The 14,521-nt window shown below is 40.2% G+C and overlaps 1 protein-coding gene across 1 annotated transcript in view; it reads left to right on the forward strand.

Annotated features, from left to right (window-relative positions):
* Positions 1-14,521, forward strand: part of LOC126184618 (serine/arginine repetitive matrix protein 1-like) — a 321,358-nt gene that overhangs the window by 284,512 nt on the left and 22,325 nt on the right. Inside the window, exons 4-5 of the mRNA XM_049927078.1 lie at positions 3,688-3,912; positions 13,436-13,569. Coding sequence (XP_049783035.1) covers positions 3,688-3,912; positions 13,436-13,569 — 359 coding nt within the window. The remainder of the gene's footprint in view (positions 1-3,687; positions 3,913-13,435; positions 13,570-14,521) is intronic.

A 14,521-nucleotide genomic window follows, 5' to 3' on the forward strand; every position in this document is an offset into this window, starting at 1 on the left:
GGCCTCTGGTGCGAGTTTAGCCAATAACTTGTCTGGATGGGGCAAAGGGTAGGTGGCAATGATAGATTGAGTGTTAACTGAAACTTAAAGGTCACCACTGAGACGAAGCTGACCAGTAAGTTTTTCTAACAATCCTGAGGGAAGTAGACCACACACTCAATGTAATAGGTTTGTCCAATTCTGATTTCACTTGATGATGCACAACCACTGGAATAGAGCACACATGGAAAAAGTGCACCTGCGCTGTAGGTTTGAAGGTAATATGGGTTGCAAAATTAGTAGCACGCCCTAACCACTCTGCGAAGAGAGACAAGAACTTGGAACACAGAGAATCTAACTGCTGGTAAGGACCTGGTTGGAAATGAGATGCACCGTATCTAAGATGGAAAAAGCAAACCATTGAAAGCATCAAGACTGAACAAATTTGCCTTGCCAGCATGATCCACTACTAAAAAAGTGAAGGACTGAACCACAGATTTATACATAATGCAAGCCAAAATTGGAATATGCTGCTTGTTGCAACCCACAAAACATCGAGTAACTGGAGATAATGCCAGAGATCCTAAATCCACATAAGTATGTGAGTTCAGTAAAGTCACAGCTGTGTCTGTGCCTGCTTGTAGTCTGAGCACTTTTTTTCCCCCATGACTTGCACTTTGATAAACAGTGTGTTATGATTCATAAGCATTGGAGACATACAGTTAACATCCATGTCCATGTTTGCAGGAGGGGGTTGGGAATGACACACAGGCACTATACGCTCTTTTTTCCTACAATTACTTTAAGTTGCCCAGTGCTTAGGGCAAGCAGCCCTTTCATGTTGCATGAAACAGTACTGGGCAAGATGGAAGTGCAGAGCACTGCCGTTGCTGCTGTTGTTGTTATTTGCCACATCATTGTCCAGTGCAGTGCAGAGGCTGTGTTTGTGCTGCTGCCATGTCATCCCCCCCCCCCCCCCCCCCCCCAGCATCATGCCAACCAATGATGGTATTATCAATGGAAGGACTGTTGAGGCTGTTTATGACAACAATAGAACTCTAAACATGCTGCAATGACATGAATGTGTTTACAGTGGTGATTTAGCAACTATTTACACTTTTAGTCAAACAAGTGACACAAGTTCCTGGAGTGGGATTAACTGGCACAACAATTGGAAGTTCTGAGGAGAAATCCAAGAATAGAGCAAAGCCTTTCTCATGTTTTCATTATTGACACAAAAAGCAATGAAGTGTTCCTGAAGACGCTTCTTGTAAGACACTCAGTATTTGGATGCATCAGCGTAAGAAAGGAGGAGTGGCGGGCATGCCAAGGGATGGAAGCGTGCATAATCAATGTGAGCAACAAGTTCGTGATAGCAGCTGTAAGAGCCTGGTGCTGCTCAAGGAGGGATTGGAGCACATCCTCCATGGACACAAGAACTGAAGGAACAACCAAATAGACTGAGCAAGCAGAAGTGAGCACCACACTTGTCACCAATTGTATCACTCTGTAAGAAACAATCAACAGCATGCTCACAATGAACCACAAAGTTTATTCTTCTCCCACTTACAAGCAAACAACAGTTGAGAACATAGAAACAAATATAGACACTATCAAGGTACTGATACATGCAGTTGCTGGCAATAAGTGTGAACACAGTATACAGACGAGTGTCTACTGCACTTTGCTTGTATAGAGGAGGGCTCTGCTAGATGGTGTGGTAGATGCTGTGTGTGTGCACAAGTTATGGTGTTCACCATATGTGGCCTCTGGGGCTGGCCCATGCAGATACTGTTCGTGGAATATCTGAACTGTCACTGTGAACCAGCATCCTGGTGCTGCAGCAGATATCAGAGTGTCATGTACAGGGCTATAACACTTAGCATTGTACCACATGTTCGGTTTTCTTCCCATTACAATACCATATGGAGAGTGAGTTGAATGACTGCTTAAACAACTCTGTGCATGCTGTGGTTAATTTACTTTAGCCTGCATAGTCCCTTGATCAGTGATATTCATAGGGGCTAAAGAATATCTCTAGTCTCTTCTGTTAATACTGGTCCTTGAAATTATGTAAACAGGCTTTTCACTTAACTCTCGTTCTTGAAATTTTATATCTAGACTTTTGTGAGATAATTTTAATCTGTCTTCATGTAAATGCCACAGTGGATTTTTCAGCATTTCCTTGATGCTTTCCTGTGAGTGAAACAAACCTGTGACCACAGTTTGGCATTGGCCATTCATTCTGATGGAGAGATGGTTGGTTCTCATACTGACATTAAAAGCTGTACAGTGATTGGGTCAGAGATGGTAGATGACATGGCTGTTTTCAAAGGTGGCTGTGCGTCTAATGTCTCGGACAGGACTGGAGTGGACAGTGCTGGATTGGTGGATTATGTAGGTATTGCATCTTTCTCTTCCACAGGGATAGAGCTGCTGTGACAGGGGTTGGAAGTTGGAGTGACATAGGGATGGACCAAGGTGCTGTGTAGATTGGGTGGGTGATGGAATACCACATTAGGAGGGGTGGGAAGGATCTTGTTTAGGATATGCCTTATTTTTGGACATGATGATAATAATCAAAGCCCTGGTCAAGAATATGGTTCAGTTGTTCCAGTGCCAGGTGACACTGGGTGATGAGGATAGCACTCCTTTGTTGTAGTTGATTTTTGAGGGTGGTGGGAGGATTAGAGATTTGTGGGAATATGGAACAGGAAATCTAGGTAGTACCTGTCTGTGGTGGCCCTCGTGAGACCTTCAGCATAGTTGGCAATGTGGTTCCTGTAGTTGCAGGTACACCATCCAGGGGTAGCCATGCTGTAGGGGAGCAATTTTTTGGTGTGGATGGGGTGACAGATGAAATACCTGCCCAATCAACCTACTTCCTATTCCAGTTCTATCGCAGGCTTATCCTATCCCACCAGAGGTGGCACCACCTGTGAAAGCAGCAATATCACCTACCACCTGCAATCACTGTACAGCTTTTTATGTTGGTATTACAATCAGCCAACTGTCCACCACAATGAATGGACACTGCCAAACTATCACCAAGAAAAATGTTGACCACACAGCAGCACAAGATATAATTGAGCACATCATGCTCAAGATCAATGGCTGCTTCACAATGCAGGCCATCTGGAACGTTTCCTCCAGCATCAGCTTTTCTCAACAAAGAACATGGGAGTAATAATTGCAGCACATCCTTTCCTCCTGTAACCCTCTTGCCCTCAGTATCCAATAACCCACTGTCCCCACACCCAACACCAAACAGTTTCATCTTCCCCTGTCTAGCCTCCATTTGCTAATCCACTCCTTCATATTATCTTCATTGTGTGCTACAGCATACCAGATCCAGTACCCATGTCTCACCTGTCCAACCCGTGCCCCTGCCTTCCCACAGTCCTAGCCAGCAAACCTGCTGCATCCCTCCAAACCACTAGCTATCCATCTCCAACCTGTCTTTCTGCCACCCACCTCTCTCTCCCTCTACCCACACAACCTGATACAACCTAAATAGTTTATCTTGTGAGTCCTTATAAAAAATAAGATTAAATATTAAATGAATATTTTAAATATATTATCAATATATATATTTTTTATAATTTTAGTTTACTGCACTTTTTTTAATATAAGCCTGAAACAAATTTATCAGTTTAAGATAGAATTTATTTTTGTTTATGTTATACTTAACATTTTTTCTTTTGGCAGGTGCAGGAAGGGGAATCAACAGAACCACCAGTTAATGGAAGTACACGCTCACCTCTAACAGGCATCCCTCAGATCGACTACATCCATGATCCGAACCTTCCCCGTGAACTCAATGGCTATAATTTAACAGACTACCCATTCTACGACCGTGTGCCAGATGAACTGGACTTCAAATGTGATGGTTTACATGATGGTTTCTATGCTAGTGTTCCTCATAAATGCCAGGTAATTTATCATATTTATTATAAAAGAACACATTTTTCACATTTTCACATGCGGAAACCACGCCAAACGTGTCACTATTCATGTAGTTGGTTGGTTGGTTGGTTTGTGGGATTGAAGGGACCAGACAAAACCTGTAGTAATCAAGTAAAAAACAAACTGATGCAAGTAACACAAATATTACTTTATTCATAACCCTCTGAGCAATAACCCAAATAAGCCTCTTGTGACTCCACACGTAATGAGACAAAAGAATCATACAGAAGGTGCAACATAAGCGATACACAGAACAAGTGATGTGAGTACCTCAAACTAAAAGATCATAGTGACAGTGAGTCAACACTGCTCCACACACACACACACACACACACACACACACACACACACACACACACACACACACACACACACACACACACATATATATATATATATATATATATATATAATAGAGGGAAACATTCCACGTGGGAAAAATATATCTAAAAAGAAAGATGATGAGACTTACCAAACAAAAGCGCTGGCAGGTCGATAGACACACACAAACATACACACAAAATTCTAGCTTTCACAACCAATGGTTGCCTCGTCAGGAAATAGAGAAGGAGAGGGAAAGACGAAAGGATTTGGGTTTTAAGGGAGAGGGTAAGGAGTCATTCCAATCCCGGGAGTGGAAAGACTTACCTTAGGGGGAAAAAAGGACAGGTATACACTCGCGCGCGCACACACACCCATATCCATCCGCATATACAGACACAAGCAGACATTTGTAAATGCCAAATGTGTGTCAGTTTTTACTCTCTATCTACATTATTCCGTGGTTTATCAAGTTTTCAAATTTATACTGACTTTTTGATCACCTGGTACTTACACACTTTATGCAATCAGGCACAGTGGGCCACACATAACTACAAGGCTCTCTTCCACTGGATTTTATTTCCTGCTTTCTGTCACCACTCACCCTCTATGCCAATCTGCAGCAAGTCCGCATGGATTCCATCTCTCCTTCTTTTCTTTCATCTGTCTAATAGTCTTCTTGTGCAGGGAGTAAAATCCATGGATTTCGAAGGTCACTGATTTTATCCACCCGTGCAACATGCCCTGCCCATAAACACTGTTTTGTTGTCATCGTCCTCCAATGTTTTGTCTGTTGTAGATCTCATCCAAGTCATGATTATGCTAGATCCTTGATTCCCCAGTGATCTCATATTGAACCAGACCATAGATCTTCCTTAAGATTTTCTGCTCAAGAAGTTAAGTCTTTTACTGGACACTTTGAGTTTTGATGTCATATAGCTTTATGGGTTGGATCAGTGTTGTTTTGTACAGCTAGTGTGTGAAATTTCTTGAGAGACTGTGTGCCATTTAAAAATGATTCAGACTGAAATAGAATTGGTTTGCAGCTTCAAACCTCTCTTTGGTTTCTGCCTCACACCTTGTGTTTGCTGTAAAGATCAGCCACAGATATTTAGTCTTATGAAAACTATTGTAGGATTGGGTTCCTGCTATCAGAGGCTAAACTGGTCTCTTGAATAGGCACAAGTCCTGCTCTTCACCAGATACTTGGTCTTTAATTCATTCACAATGTAGCCAAATTGCTCACTGCTGCTACCACACAGTCACTCGCCATTATCAGTTCTTCCTTGGATCTGGACAACAGGGCAGCATCATCTACAAATGTGAGATGTTTGATGTTCTCACCCTCTACCTTGTCCTTTTCAAATTCTTATGGAAAGCCTTCCTCTTTAACTCATTGAGCGACAGTTTGAACAACATTAATGATACACCATCTGCTTTGTCTCAATCCTGGGTTTATGTTAAAGCTTTCCATGACCTGGTTCCAAAGCTTCACTTCACCTTTTATATCAGAGAGAGAAACTTGAACTAGGCTGACAAGTTTTTTGAGTATTCCAAACTTTGTGCAATTCATGAGGCTGTCATGGTGTATGCAGAGCACATGAATTCTTCACCATATTCCCACATCTTTCTTGTGAGCTGTCACAGTACATACACTATGATCAAAAGTATCTGGACACCCCCAAAAACATTTGCTTTTCATATTAGGTGCATTGTGCTGCCACCTACTGCCAGGTACTCCACATGAGCGACCTCAGTAGTCATTAGACATTGTGAGAGAGCAGAATGTGGTGCTCCACGGAACTCAGACTTCTAACATGGTCATCACTTGTGTCATACATCTGTACATGAGATTTTCATATGCTTAAACATCCCTTGGTCCACTGTTTCCAATGTGATAGTGAAGTGGAAACTTGAAGGGAAATGTGCAGCACAAAAGAGTACAAGCTGAGCTCATCTATTGACTGACAGAGACTGCCAACAGTTGAAGAGAGTCGTAATGTGTAATAGGCAGACATCTATCAAGACCATCACACAGGAACTCCAAACTGCATCAGGATCCACTGCAAGTACTATGACAGTTAGGCAGGAGGTGAGAAAACTTGGATTTCATGGTTGAGTAGCTGCTCATAAGCCACACATCACACCAGTAAATGCCAAATGACACCTCACTTGGCGTAAGGAGCGTAAACATTGGACGATTGAACAGTGGAAAAATGTTGTGTGGAGTTATGAATCACGGTACACAATGTGGTGATCCAATGGCAGTGTATGGGTATGGCAAATGCCCCGTGAATGTCATCTGCCAGCATGTGTAGTCCCAACAGTAAAATTTGGATGCAGTGGTGTTCTGGAGTGGTCATGTTTTTCATGGAGGGAGCTTGCAACCCTTGTTGTTTTGCATGGCTCTATCACAGCACAGGCCTATATTGATGTTTTAAGCACCTTCTTGCTTCCCACTGTTGAAGAGCAATCAAGGGATGGCGATTGCATCTTTCAACACAATTGGGCACCTGTTCATAATGCATGGCCTGTGGTGTAGTGGTTACTCGACAATAACATCCCTGTAATGGACTGGCCTGCACAGAGCCCTGATCTGAATCCTATAGAACACCTTTGGGATGTTTTGGAATGCTGTCTTTGTGCCAGTCCTTTCTGACCGACATTGATAAGTCTCTTCAGTGCAGCACTCCGTGAAGAACGGGCTGCCATTCCCCAAGAAACAATCCAGCACCTGATTGAACGTATGCCTACAAGTGTGAAAGCTGTCATCAAGGCTAAGGGTGGGCCAACACCATATTGAATTCCAGCATTACCGATGGAGGGCACCACAAACTTGTAAGTCATTTTCAGCCAAGTGTCCAGATACTTTTTATCACATAATGTCGATGCTGTCCACAGTTGAATGGCCCTTTCTGGAACTTCACTCATATTTGCTAATCACTCATTCTGCCAACAGTTGGATTCTATCCAGTATAGAGTTGAACAAAATGTTATAGCAGCTGTTCTGGAGGGTGGTTCCTCTGTAGCTGGTGTAGCCTTTCTGGTGTACAGGGCTGTGTAGTCTTCTGTAATTTCTTCCACAGTCCAGATCTTCTTAAGTGGTTGGTAAATTCTCTTGTGGAGCCTCTCCCCACCTCCTTGAATTCCTTCAGCCAGTACTCCATCTTTTCCTGGATATTGGTCTTCTTTAGCTCCATTATGTGATTCTTTATTTCCTCCAGTGTAGGTGGCATATAATCTAAATCCACCATGTCAGGAGGTTGAAATTCAAACAGATCTTTAGGTTCATCACAGTTGAGGAGCTCCCTGAAGTATTGTTTCCATCTCTCAGCAATGTTGAACTCATTCGTGAGTATGGTTCCATAACTATCCTTGACAAATTTTGATATGTCTGTTTACTTTGTTAATGGGCAAAAGTGTCATCCCCTCAACATCTTTGAGCTGTGGAAAACTTGAACTCACTGCACTACCCTCCCTCCCAGCAACACTACTCCTTTGATAAAATTTGAGTGAGTCTGTGATATGTGAATAGTATGCAGGTAAATTAAAGATTTGCTTTGGCCAATATGATATGCTCAGATGGCTCAATTTATAGATATGTAATTGAACACATACTTTTATTAAATTACATTTTTGTGATATTTAAGGATTTGTCAAGAGGAAGGAAGTTTAATATTCATTTAAAAACATTACTGTGTTGATAAGGTGCTTAATTTCTGTGGTTAGACTATCAAACAGTGTAATAGCCACAATTCCTGAGTGTGGTGTAGTGGTCAGTGTCATGGCTGGCATTCTGCGAGTCCCTGTTTCAAATCAGACCATAAACAAATGTTTGTTATCTCATATTTGGTATTTGTGGGAAGTTCTTGAAATATCTTATGTTTGTAATGTTGGTCTGGAATATTTGAAGGTTGTATAAATACAAGCTTTCCCGACTAATCAGTGTTTATTAAAATAACTGTATTCTCCATCCAGGAGATCAGTTCTGTTCTGACTGTGCACTGGTATTGTTAATCAATGTGCTCTCAGTGGTAAAAATTGTATTTCATTAACAACTGAGCTTTTGGATTAGGACTTTAGTGTGATTATTATATGAATTGCACTTCAAAACATCTGTATCACTGTGGCCCCAATTAGGTAGCACAAAACCTGTTGCCTACATGGACAGGAATCATAAGACAAGGAGTACATCTTTAATGTCATCCGTATATTCATGCAATGGGGTCCTTGCCATCATTAAGTCAACTGAACTTCACACATCCATCATATTTTTTTAGAGATGCTGCTCAAGACCTGACAAAATGGCTGAAAGGATTCAACTGAGTTGTCAGATGCAACAGGAGGGATGAAATAATGTATTTGGTAAATGTGTATTTCTACTTGAATGGCATGGCCTAGCAGCAGCTCAAGAGCAATGAGGACAAGCTGAATAGCTTGGGCAAATTCTAGGCTGAACTGAAGAAAATATTTGGTGGCAAGCAGCAGCAAATCCACTTAACAAAAGCTCTATTTAAGAACAGGGGCCAACATTATGGGGAAGTGACACAATCATTCCTACAAAATGTTTTGATCCTATGCCACATCATGAATCTGAACAGGACAGAAGCCAACAAAATCTCACACTTCTGGTGAAGGTGGTCACAACTGCAGAGGAATTCAAGTAGTGCTTGAAGCACAACACTATAGGTTTCACACCATTTTTTCTGCTACAGTAATGTGAAGCCTAAAATTATGGTAGTTCCTAAAATACACTTTGTCAGTTTAATCATGATATTACAGAACAGTATTTCTGTTAATAATTCAGTGACAGCTTCTTTGAATTAAGGTCTTGCAGCAATCATCATTATCTGTGAATAACTAACAGTGACAAAAAACAGCCCTTCAAACTTGTCATTTTAATAGAATTTGTAATGAAGCAAATTACAGAAAGCAGGACGATGGCCATATAACATCTACTGATTTCCATCCCATTTGGATAATTACTTAGTGGTGTATCGTTTTTTGTCTTAGAGTGTATGATGACCACATTTTCTTATGTACCTCATCTTAATTTTCTTCATGTGGACAAACCTATCAAGTTAACTTGTTGGCTCCATCTTTTTCTGTGAGAAGCTCTCATTTATTGCTACCTTTAATTTTATGTTATTCAACTTTGTGTTAATGCTATTTATGTGCAGCTTCTCATATACTTTTTCTATTATGTTTACATTCTTCTTGTAGGACTTTCTTTGATCTGTGGCTTCTCTGGTGCAGGGGTAATCTACATGCTCAAACAATGCAAAGTGTTACAGTTGTAAGACACTGGACTAATATTTGGGAAGGCAACAGTTGAAATCCCCTTCCATCCCTCCAGATTTCAAATTTTTGTAATTTCTCTGAATGGCTTAAGATAAATGCTGGAATGGTTCCTTTAAATTGGCATGGTCAGTTTTCTTTCCCATCCATTCCAAATACAAGCTTTTATTCCATCTCTAGTGACATCATTGTTGATAGGATAGGTCCTTATCCTTCCTTCCCTTCCCTTTTTACTCCCTTCAAATATATTTCCAAGGGCCTTAAAGAGTATGATCGTTTAGGTTACACACTCCAGGAAAACCTTAAAATTTACATCCCTCAGGTGGTGTCACAGCCACATTGTTGCTGTAGGAAAAAAGTAAATAATGCTCAGCTGTTGTATTTTCCTTCATTGGTCCATTAATGTTTCCTAGGTGTACTCAAGGGCACCCATACTATAGTTAGTAGTGGGCATAGATTTGGAGGTATGGAGTATTTTTAATATGTTGGAAGATGAAAGTCTACTTGTAAGCAGCCATAAAAATGTTCCAGTTCCAACCCTCTTAAAAACCTCATAAACCCAACTTTTATATCATTTTCTTGAAAGAAAGTCACCTGACTACGCTACATTTTTTCCTCCCCTGAGAGCTAGGTGAGGGAGGGGAGGAGAGGAGAGGAGAGGGTCCCCCTTGTTACTGGGTATGGGCACCCATGGATGTATGTCAAGTCAATGGATGAATGGTTAATTTTTTCAACAAAGGCCCATATCAATGCTCTTCCAAATAATGATTCTTGTACTGTAAAATTACTCATTACTGCAGGAACGTTGCTCCAGAATATGATTCTATATTTTAGGTGTGAACAAAAATATGCATAATGTGAACAACTGTTTTCTCATTTGTGGAGCTTTCCTTCTTTCATGTTTGAGTTAACATGTGCCATATGCATGTCCCACTTCATGATACTCTGAATCCACTTTCCCTAGACTTTAGTTTCCTTACTGTTTACTACAGGTTGGTTATTAATGGGGACACTTGGATATTATACATTTACATTTTGTGCACTGTGAAAGTATAGTGTTACTGTTTCATTGTTCCCAGAATGAAATGTTCACTCTTCAGTGTAGTGTGTGCTGATATGAAACTTCTTGTCGAGTAAAACCATGTGCTGAACTGAGACTCGAATTCGGGTCCTTTGCCTTTGACGGCCAAGTGCTCTACCGAGTGAGCTACACAAGCACGAATCATGGCCTATCCTCACTGGCTGAGGCTAAGCCATGTCTCCCCAATGTCATTTCTTCCAGGAGTATTTGCTTTTCATGGACAAGTGCTCTACCAAATATGCTACCAAAGCATGACTTGTGGTTTAAGTACTGGAAAAACAGAACCTTACAATTGAAGTAGTACTTTCAACCTCTGCTATAATGATCTATTGCAAATGTTCCTCTAGCAGCATTGTTTGTCACATCGGATCATTATCGGTTGATGTCAAATTTCAGTGATATTTCTGAAGAATCACATACATGTATTATACTGCTCCTTCATTCTTGACAGTGTATTCATTTCTCACTGCAACAGCCAGTAAAATATATCAGTTTTTCCTGTTGATAATTTGTCATGTGCCATTGTAGGCCTATGCATCTTGCACAGTTCTTTTCTTGTATAGATTGCTTCACAGTGAAGTCACATTGTTATGACAATCAGAAAGTATACAGGGTCATTACAAATGATTGAAGCGATTTCACAGCTCTACAATAACTTTATTATTTGAGATATTTTCACAATGCTTTGCACACACATACAAAAACTCAAAGTTCTTTTAGGCATTCACAAATGTTTGATATGTGCCCCTTTAGTGATTCGGCAGACATCAAGCTGATAATCAAGTTCCTCCCACACTCGGCGCAGCATGTCCCCATCAATGAGTTCGAGAGCATCGTTGATGCGAGCTCGCAGTTCTGGCATGTTTCTTGGTAGAGGAGGTTTAAACACTGAATTTTTCACATAACCCCACAGAAAGAAATCGCAGGGGGTTAAGTAGGGAGAGCGTGGAGGCCATGACATGAATTGCTGATCATGATCTCCACCACGACCGATCCATCGGTTTTCCAATCTCCTGTTTAAGAAATGCCGAACATCATGATGGAAGTGCGGTGGATCACCATCCTGTTGAAACATGAAGTCGGCGCTGTCGGTCTCCAGTTGTGGCATGGGCCAATTTTCCAGCATGTCCAGATACACGTGTCCTGTAACGTTTTTTTCGCAGAAGAAAAAAAGGGCCGTAAACTTTAAACCGTGAGATTGCACAAAACACATTAACTTTTGGTGAATTGCGAATTTGCTGCACGAATGCGTGAGGATTCTCTACCGCCCAGATTCGCACATTGTGTCTGTTCACTTCACCATTAAGAAAAAATGTTGCTTCATCAGTGAAAACAAGTTTCGCACTGAACTCATCCTTTTCCATGAGCTGTTGCAACTGCGCCGAAAATTCAAAGCGTTTGACTTTGTCATTGGGTGTCAGGGCTTGTAGCAATTGTAAACGGTAAGGCTTCTACTTTAGCCTTTTCCGTAAGATTTTCCAAACCGTCGGCTGTGGTACGTTTAGCTCCCTGCTTGCTTTATTCGTCAACTTCCGCGGGCTACGCGTGAAACTTGCCCGCACGTGTTCAACCGTTTCTTCGCTCACTGCAGGCCGACCCGTTGATTTCCCCTTACAGAGGCATCCAGAAGCTTTAAACTGCACATACCATCGCTGAATGGAGTTAGCAGTTGGTGGATCTTTGTTGAACTTTGTCCTGAAGTGTCGTTGCACTGTTATGACTGACTGATGTGAGTGCATTTCAAGCACGACATATGCTTTCTCGGCTCCTGTCGCCATTTTGTCTCACTGCGCTCTCAAGCGCTCTGGCGGCAGAAACCTGAAGTGCGGCTTCAGCCGAACAAAACTTTATGAGTTTTTCTACGTATCTGTAGTGTGTCATGACCATATGTCAATGAATGGAGCTACAGTGAATTTATGAAATCGCTTCAATCATTTGTAATAGCCCTGTATATTTGATTTCTTTTGCTTCTGGTAGTTACATAAAGGCCAAAACCAAGGAATGTAGAGGGGGAGGGGGCAGGGAGAATGAGGACAGAAGTACAAGATTTAATGTCTGTTTCAAGATGGGATCATTTCAAATGAAGATAAAGCTGTACTTGACAAAGATACTTGTGACAAAATTGCCTGTGAACTTTTCAAAGAAAACATTTTACCATTCATGTTGAGCAATTTACAGAAACAAAATAAGAGTTTATTACAATACATAGATGTGTACTTGAACTATACTTCTTCTGTGTGCAGATTGTTTACCCATTTCAGAACCAAGCAATTAGTTTATTTATTAAATATGCTCATCACTCAAAAATCCAGTGATTTGTTCTATTTTAGATATGTGGTGTTATAGTGTTCACAATGTATGGTATATCAATAATTTTCTTAGCTTCTGATAAATTTTGTGAATAAAGCTGCTTAGATGGCTTCGGTATTTCTTATTTTAGAAAATCTTTTAAGCTACTGCCATCATCTGATCCTAACTCAGAACTTACCAATTTAATGATCTAGGCAGCTTTATTCACAAAATGTCTACAGTGATCGCAGACTTAGTCAGGAAATTTATTTACTTTAATAATAATCTGAAAAGTTTGGCGTAAGTGTAAAAACTCATATTGTTCGATTTTTTTCCTATGGTATGAAGAAAAGTAAACTTAATATATTTGCTGAGCCATTTCCAACAATGATGAATTTAAATTGTTCTATGATTGTTTTATAAAGTTATTTGAAAGGTCTTATATCTTAATTTGTGTAACACTTCAATTTTGGTGAAATACACACAACTCTTTTATTTCAGGTTTATCATCACTGTCTCTTTGGCACAAGATATGATTTCCTTTGTGCAAATTATACTGCATTTGACCAAAAAACTTTCATATGTCATTTTGTATCAGAAGTTGACTGTGAAAATTCACCGAAGTACTTTAAAAGGTAAATACTCATTTCAGATACCAGCAGATTAGAATAAAATGTAACTCATGTTTTGAAATTTAAATTGTGTGACTAAAATGATATCCACAGTTTTGAGAGGAGTAGTCACAGTGTCAGGTATTTATTTGCCAACCTTTGCTTCTCTCTTTTATTTATTTTTGCAGAATTTTCAATTTCCTCTCTACAAGGAGAGAGTCCTCCACTAAATATAAATTTATTTAATTTATTACCTTGTAAGCCTTAGTGCTGTAGTCATAAGCATCACTATGCTAACCTGCTTTCTTTTCATTTTTACAAGAAATGGTATCAATTTACACAAATGCATGAAATGTTTTTTTTTAAATTTCAAATTTTACCCATTGCTCAAAAAACTACTTTATCTATACTAATCAATGCAGTGTCCTAATTACACTTCTCTGCAGTACTAAAGTTTTATTCATAGCCCCCAACCATAATTAAAGTATGGGGTATATAGTGTTATACTACACCATTTTTAATGTTTCACCAGTGGAATACTTTCAGAAGCTGGCTGAGAAGAAATGTCATTGCTGAAGTCCCAGATGTAAAGTTAATGTCATTTACCCATCAAAGGCTTTTATCTACATTTACGTCTATACTCCACTAACAACTATGAGGTGCATGGCAGAGGGTAATCCCCCCCGTATCAGTTACTAGTGCTTCTTCCCATTTCATTCAAATATGGAATGCAGGAAGAATTGTTGCTTCAATGCCACTATGCATACCGTAACTAATCCAGTCTTGTTTTTGCATTCCATAAGGGAATGATATGCAGGGTTTGCAGTATATTCTTAGATTCTTCACTTAAAGCTGGTTCACACTTGAGCAATATTCTGAGACTGACTGTGTAGATGTTTTGTAAGCAATCTCCTTTGTAAACTGATTGTGTTTTCCATTCTCTGATGTCTTGTAGGATAATATTATGGAGTAACTC

The sequence above is a fragment of the Schistocerca cancellata genome, chromosome 4 (assembly GCF_023864275.1).
Source record: "Schistocerca cancellata isolate TAMUIC-IGC-003103 chromosome 4, iqSchCanc2.1, whole genome shotgun sequence".
Lineage (NCBI taxonomy): Eukaryota > Metazoa > Arthropoda > Insecta > Orthoptera > Acrididae > Schistocerca > Schistocerca cancellata.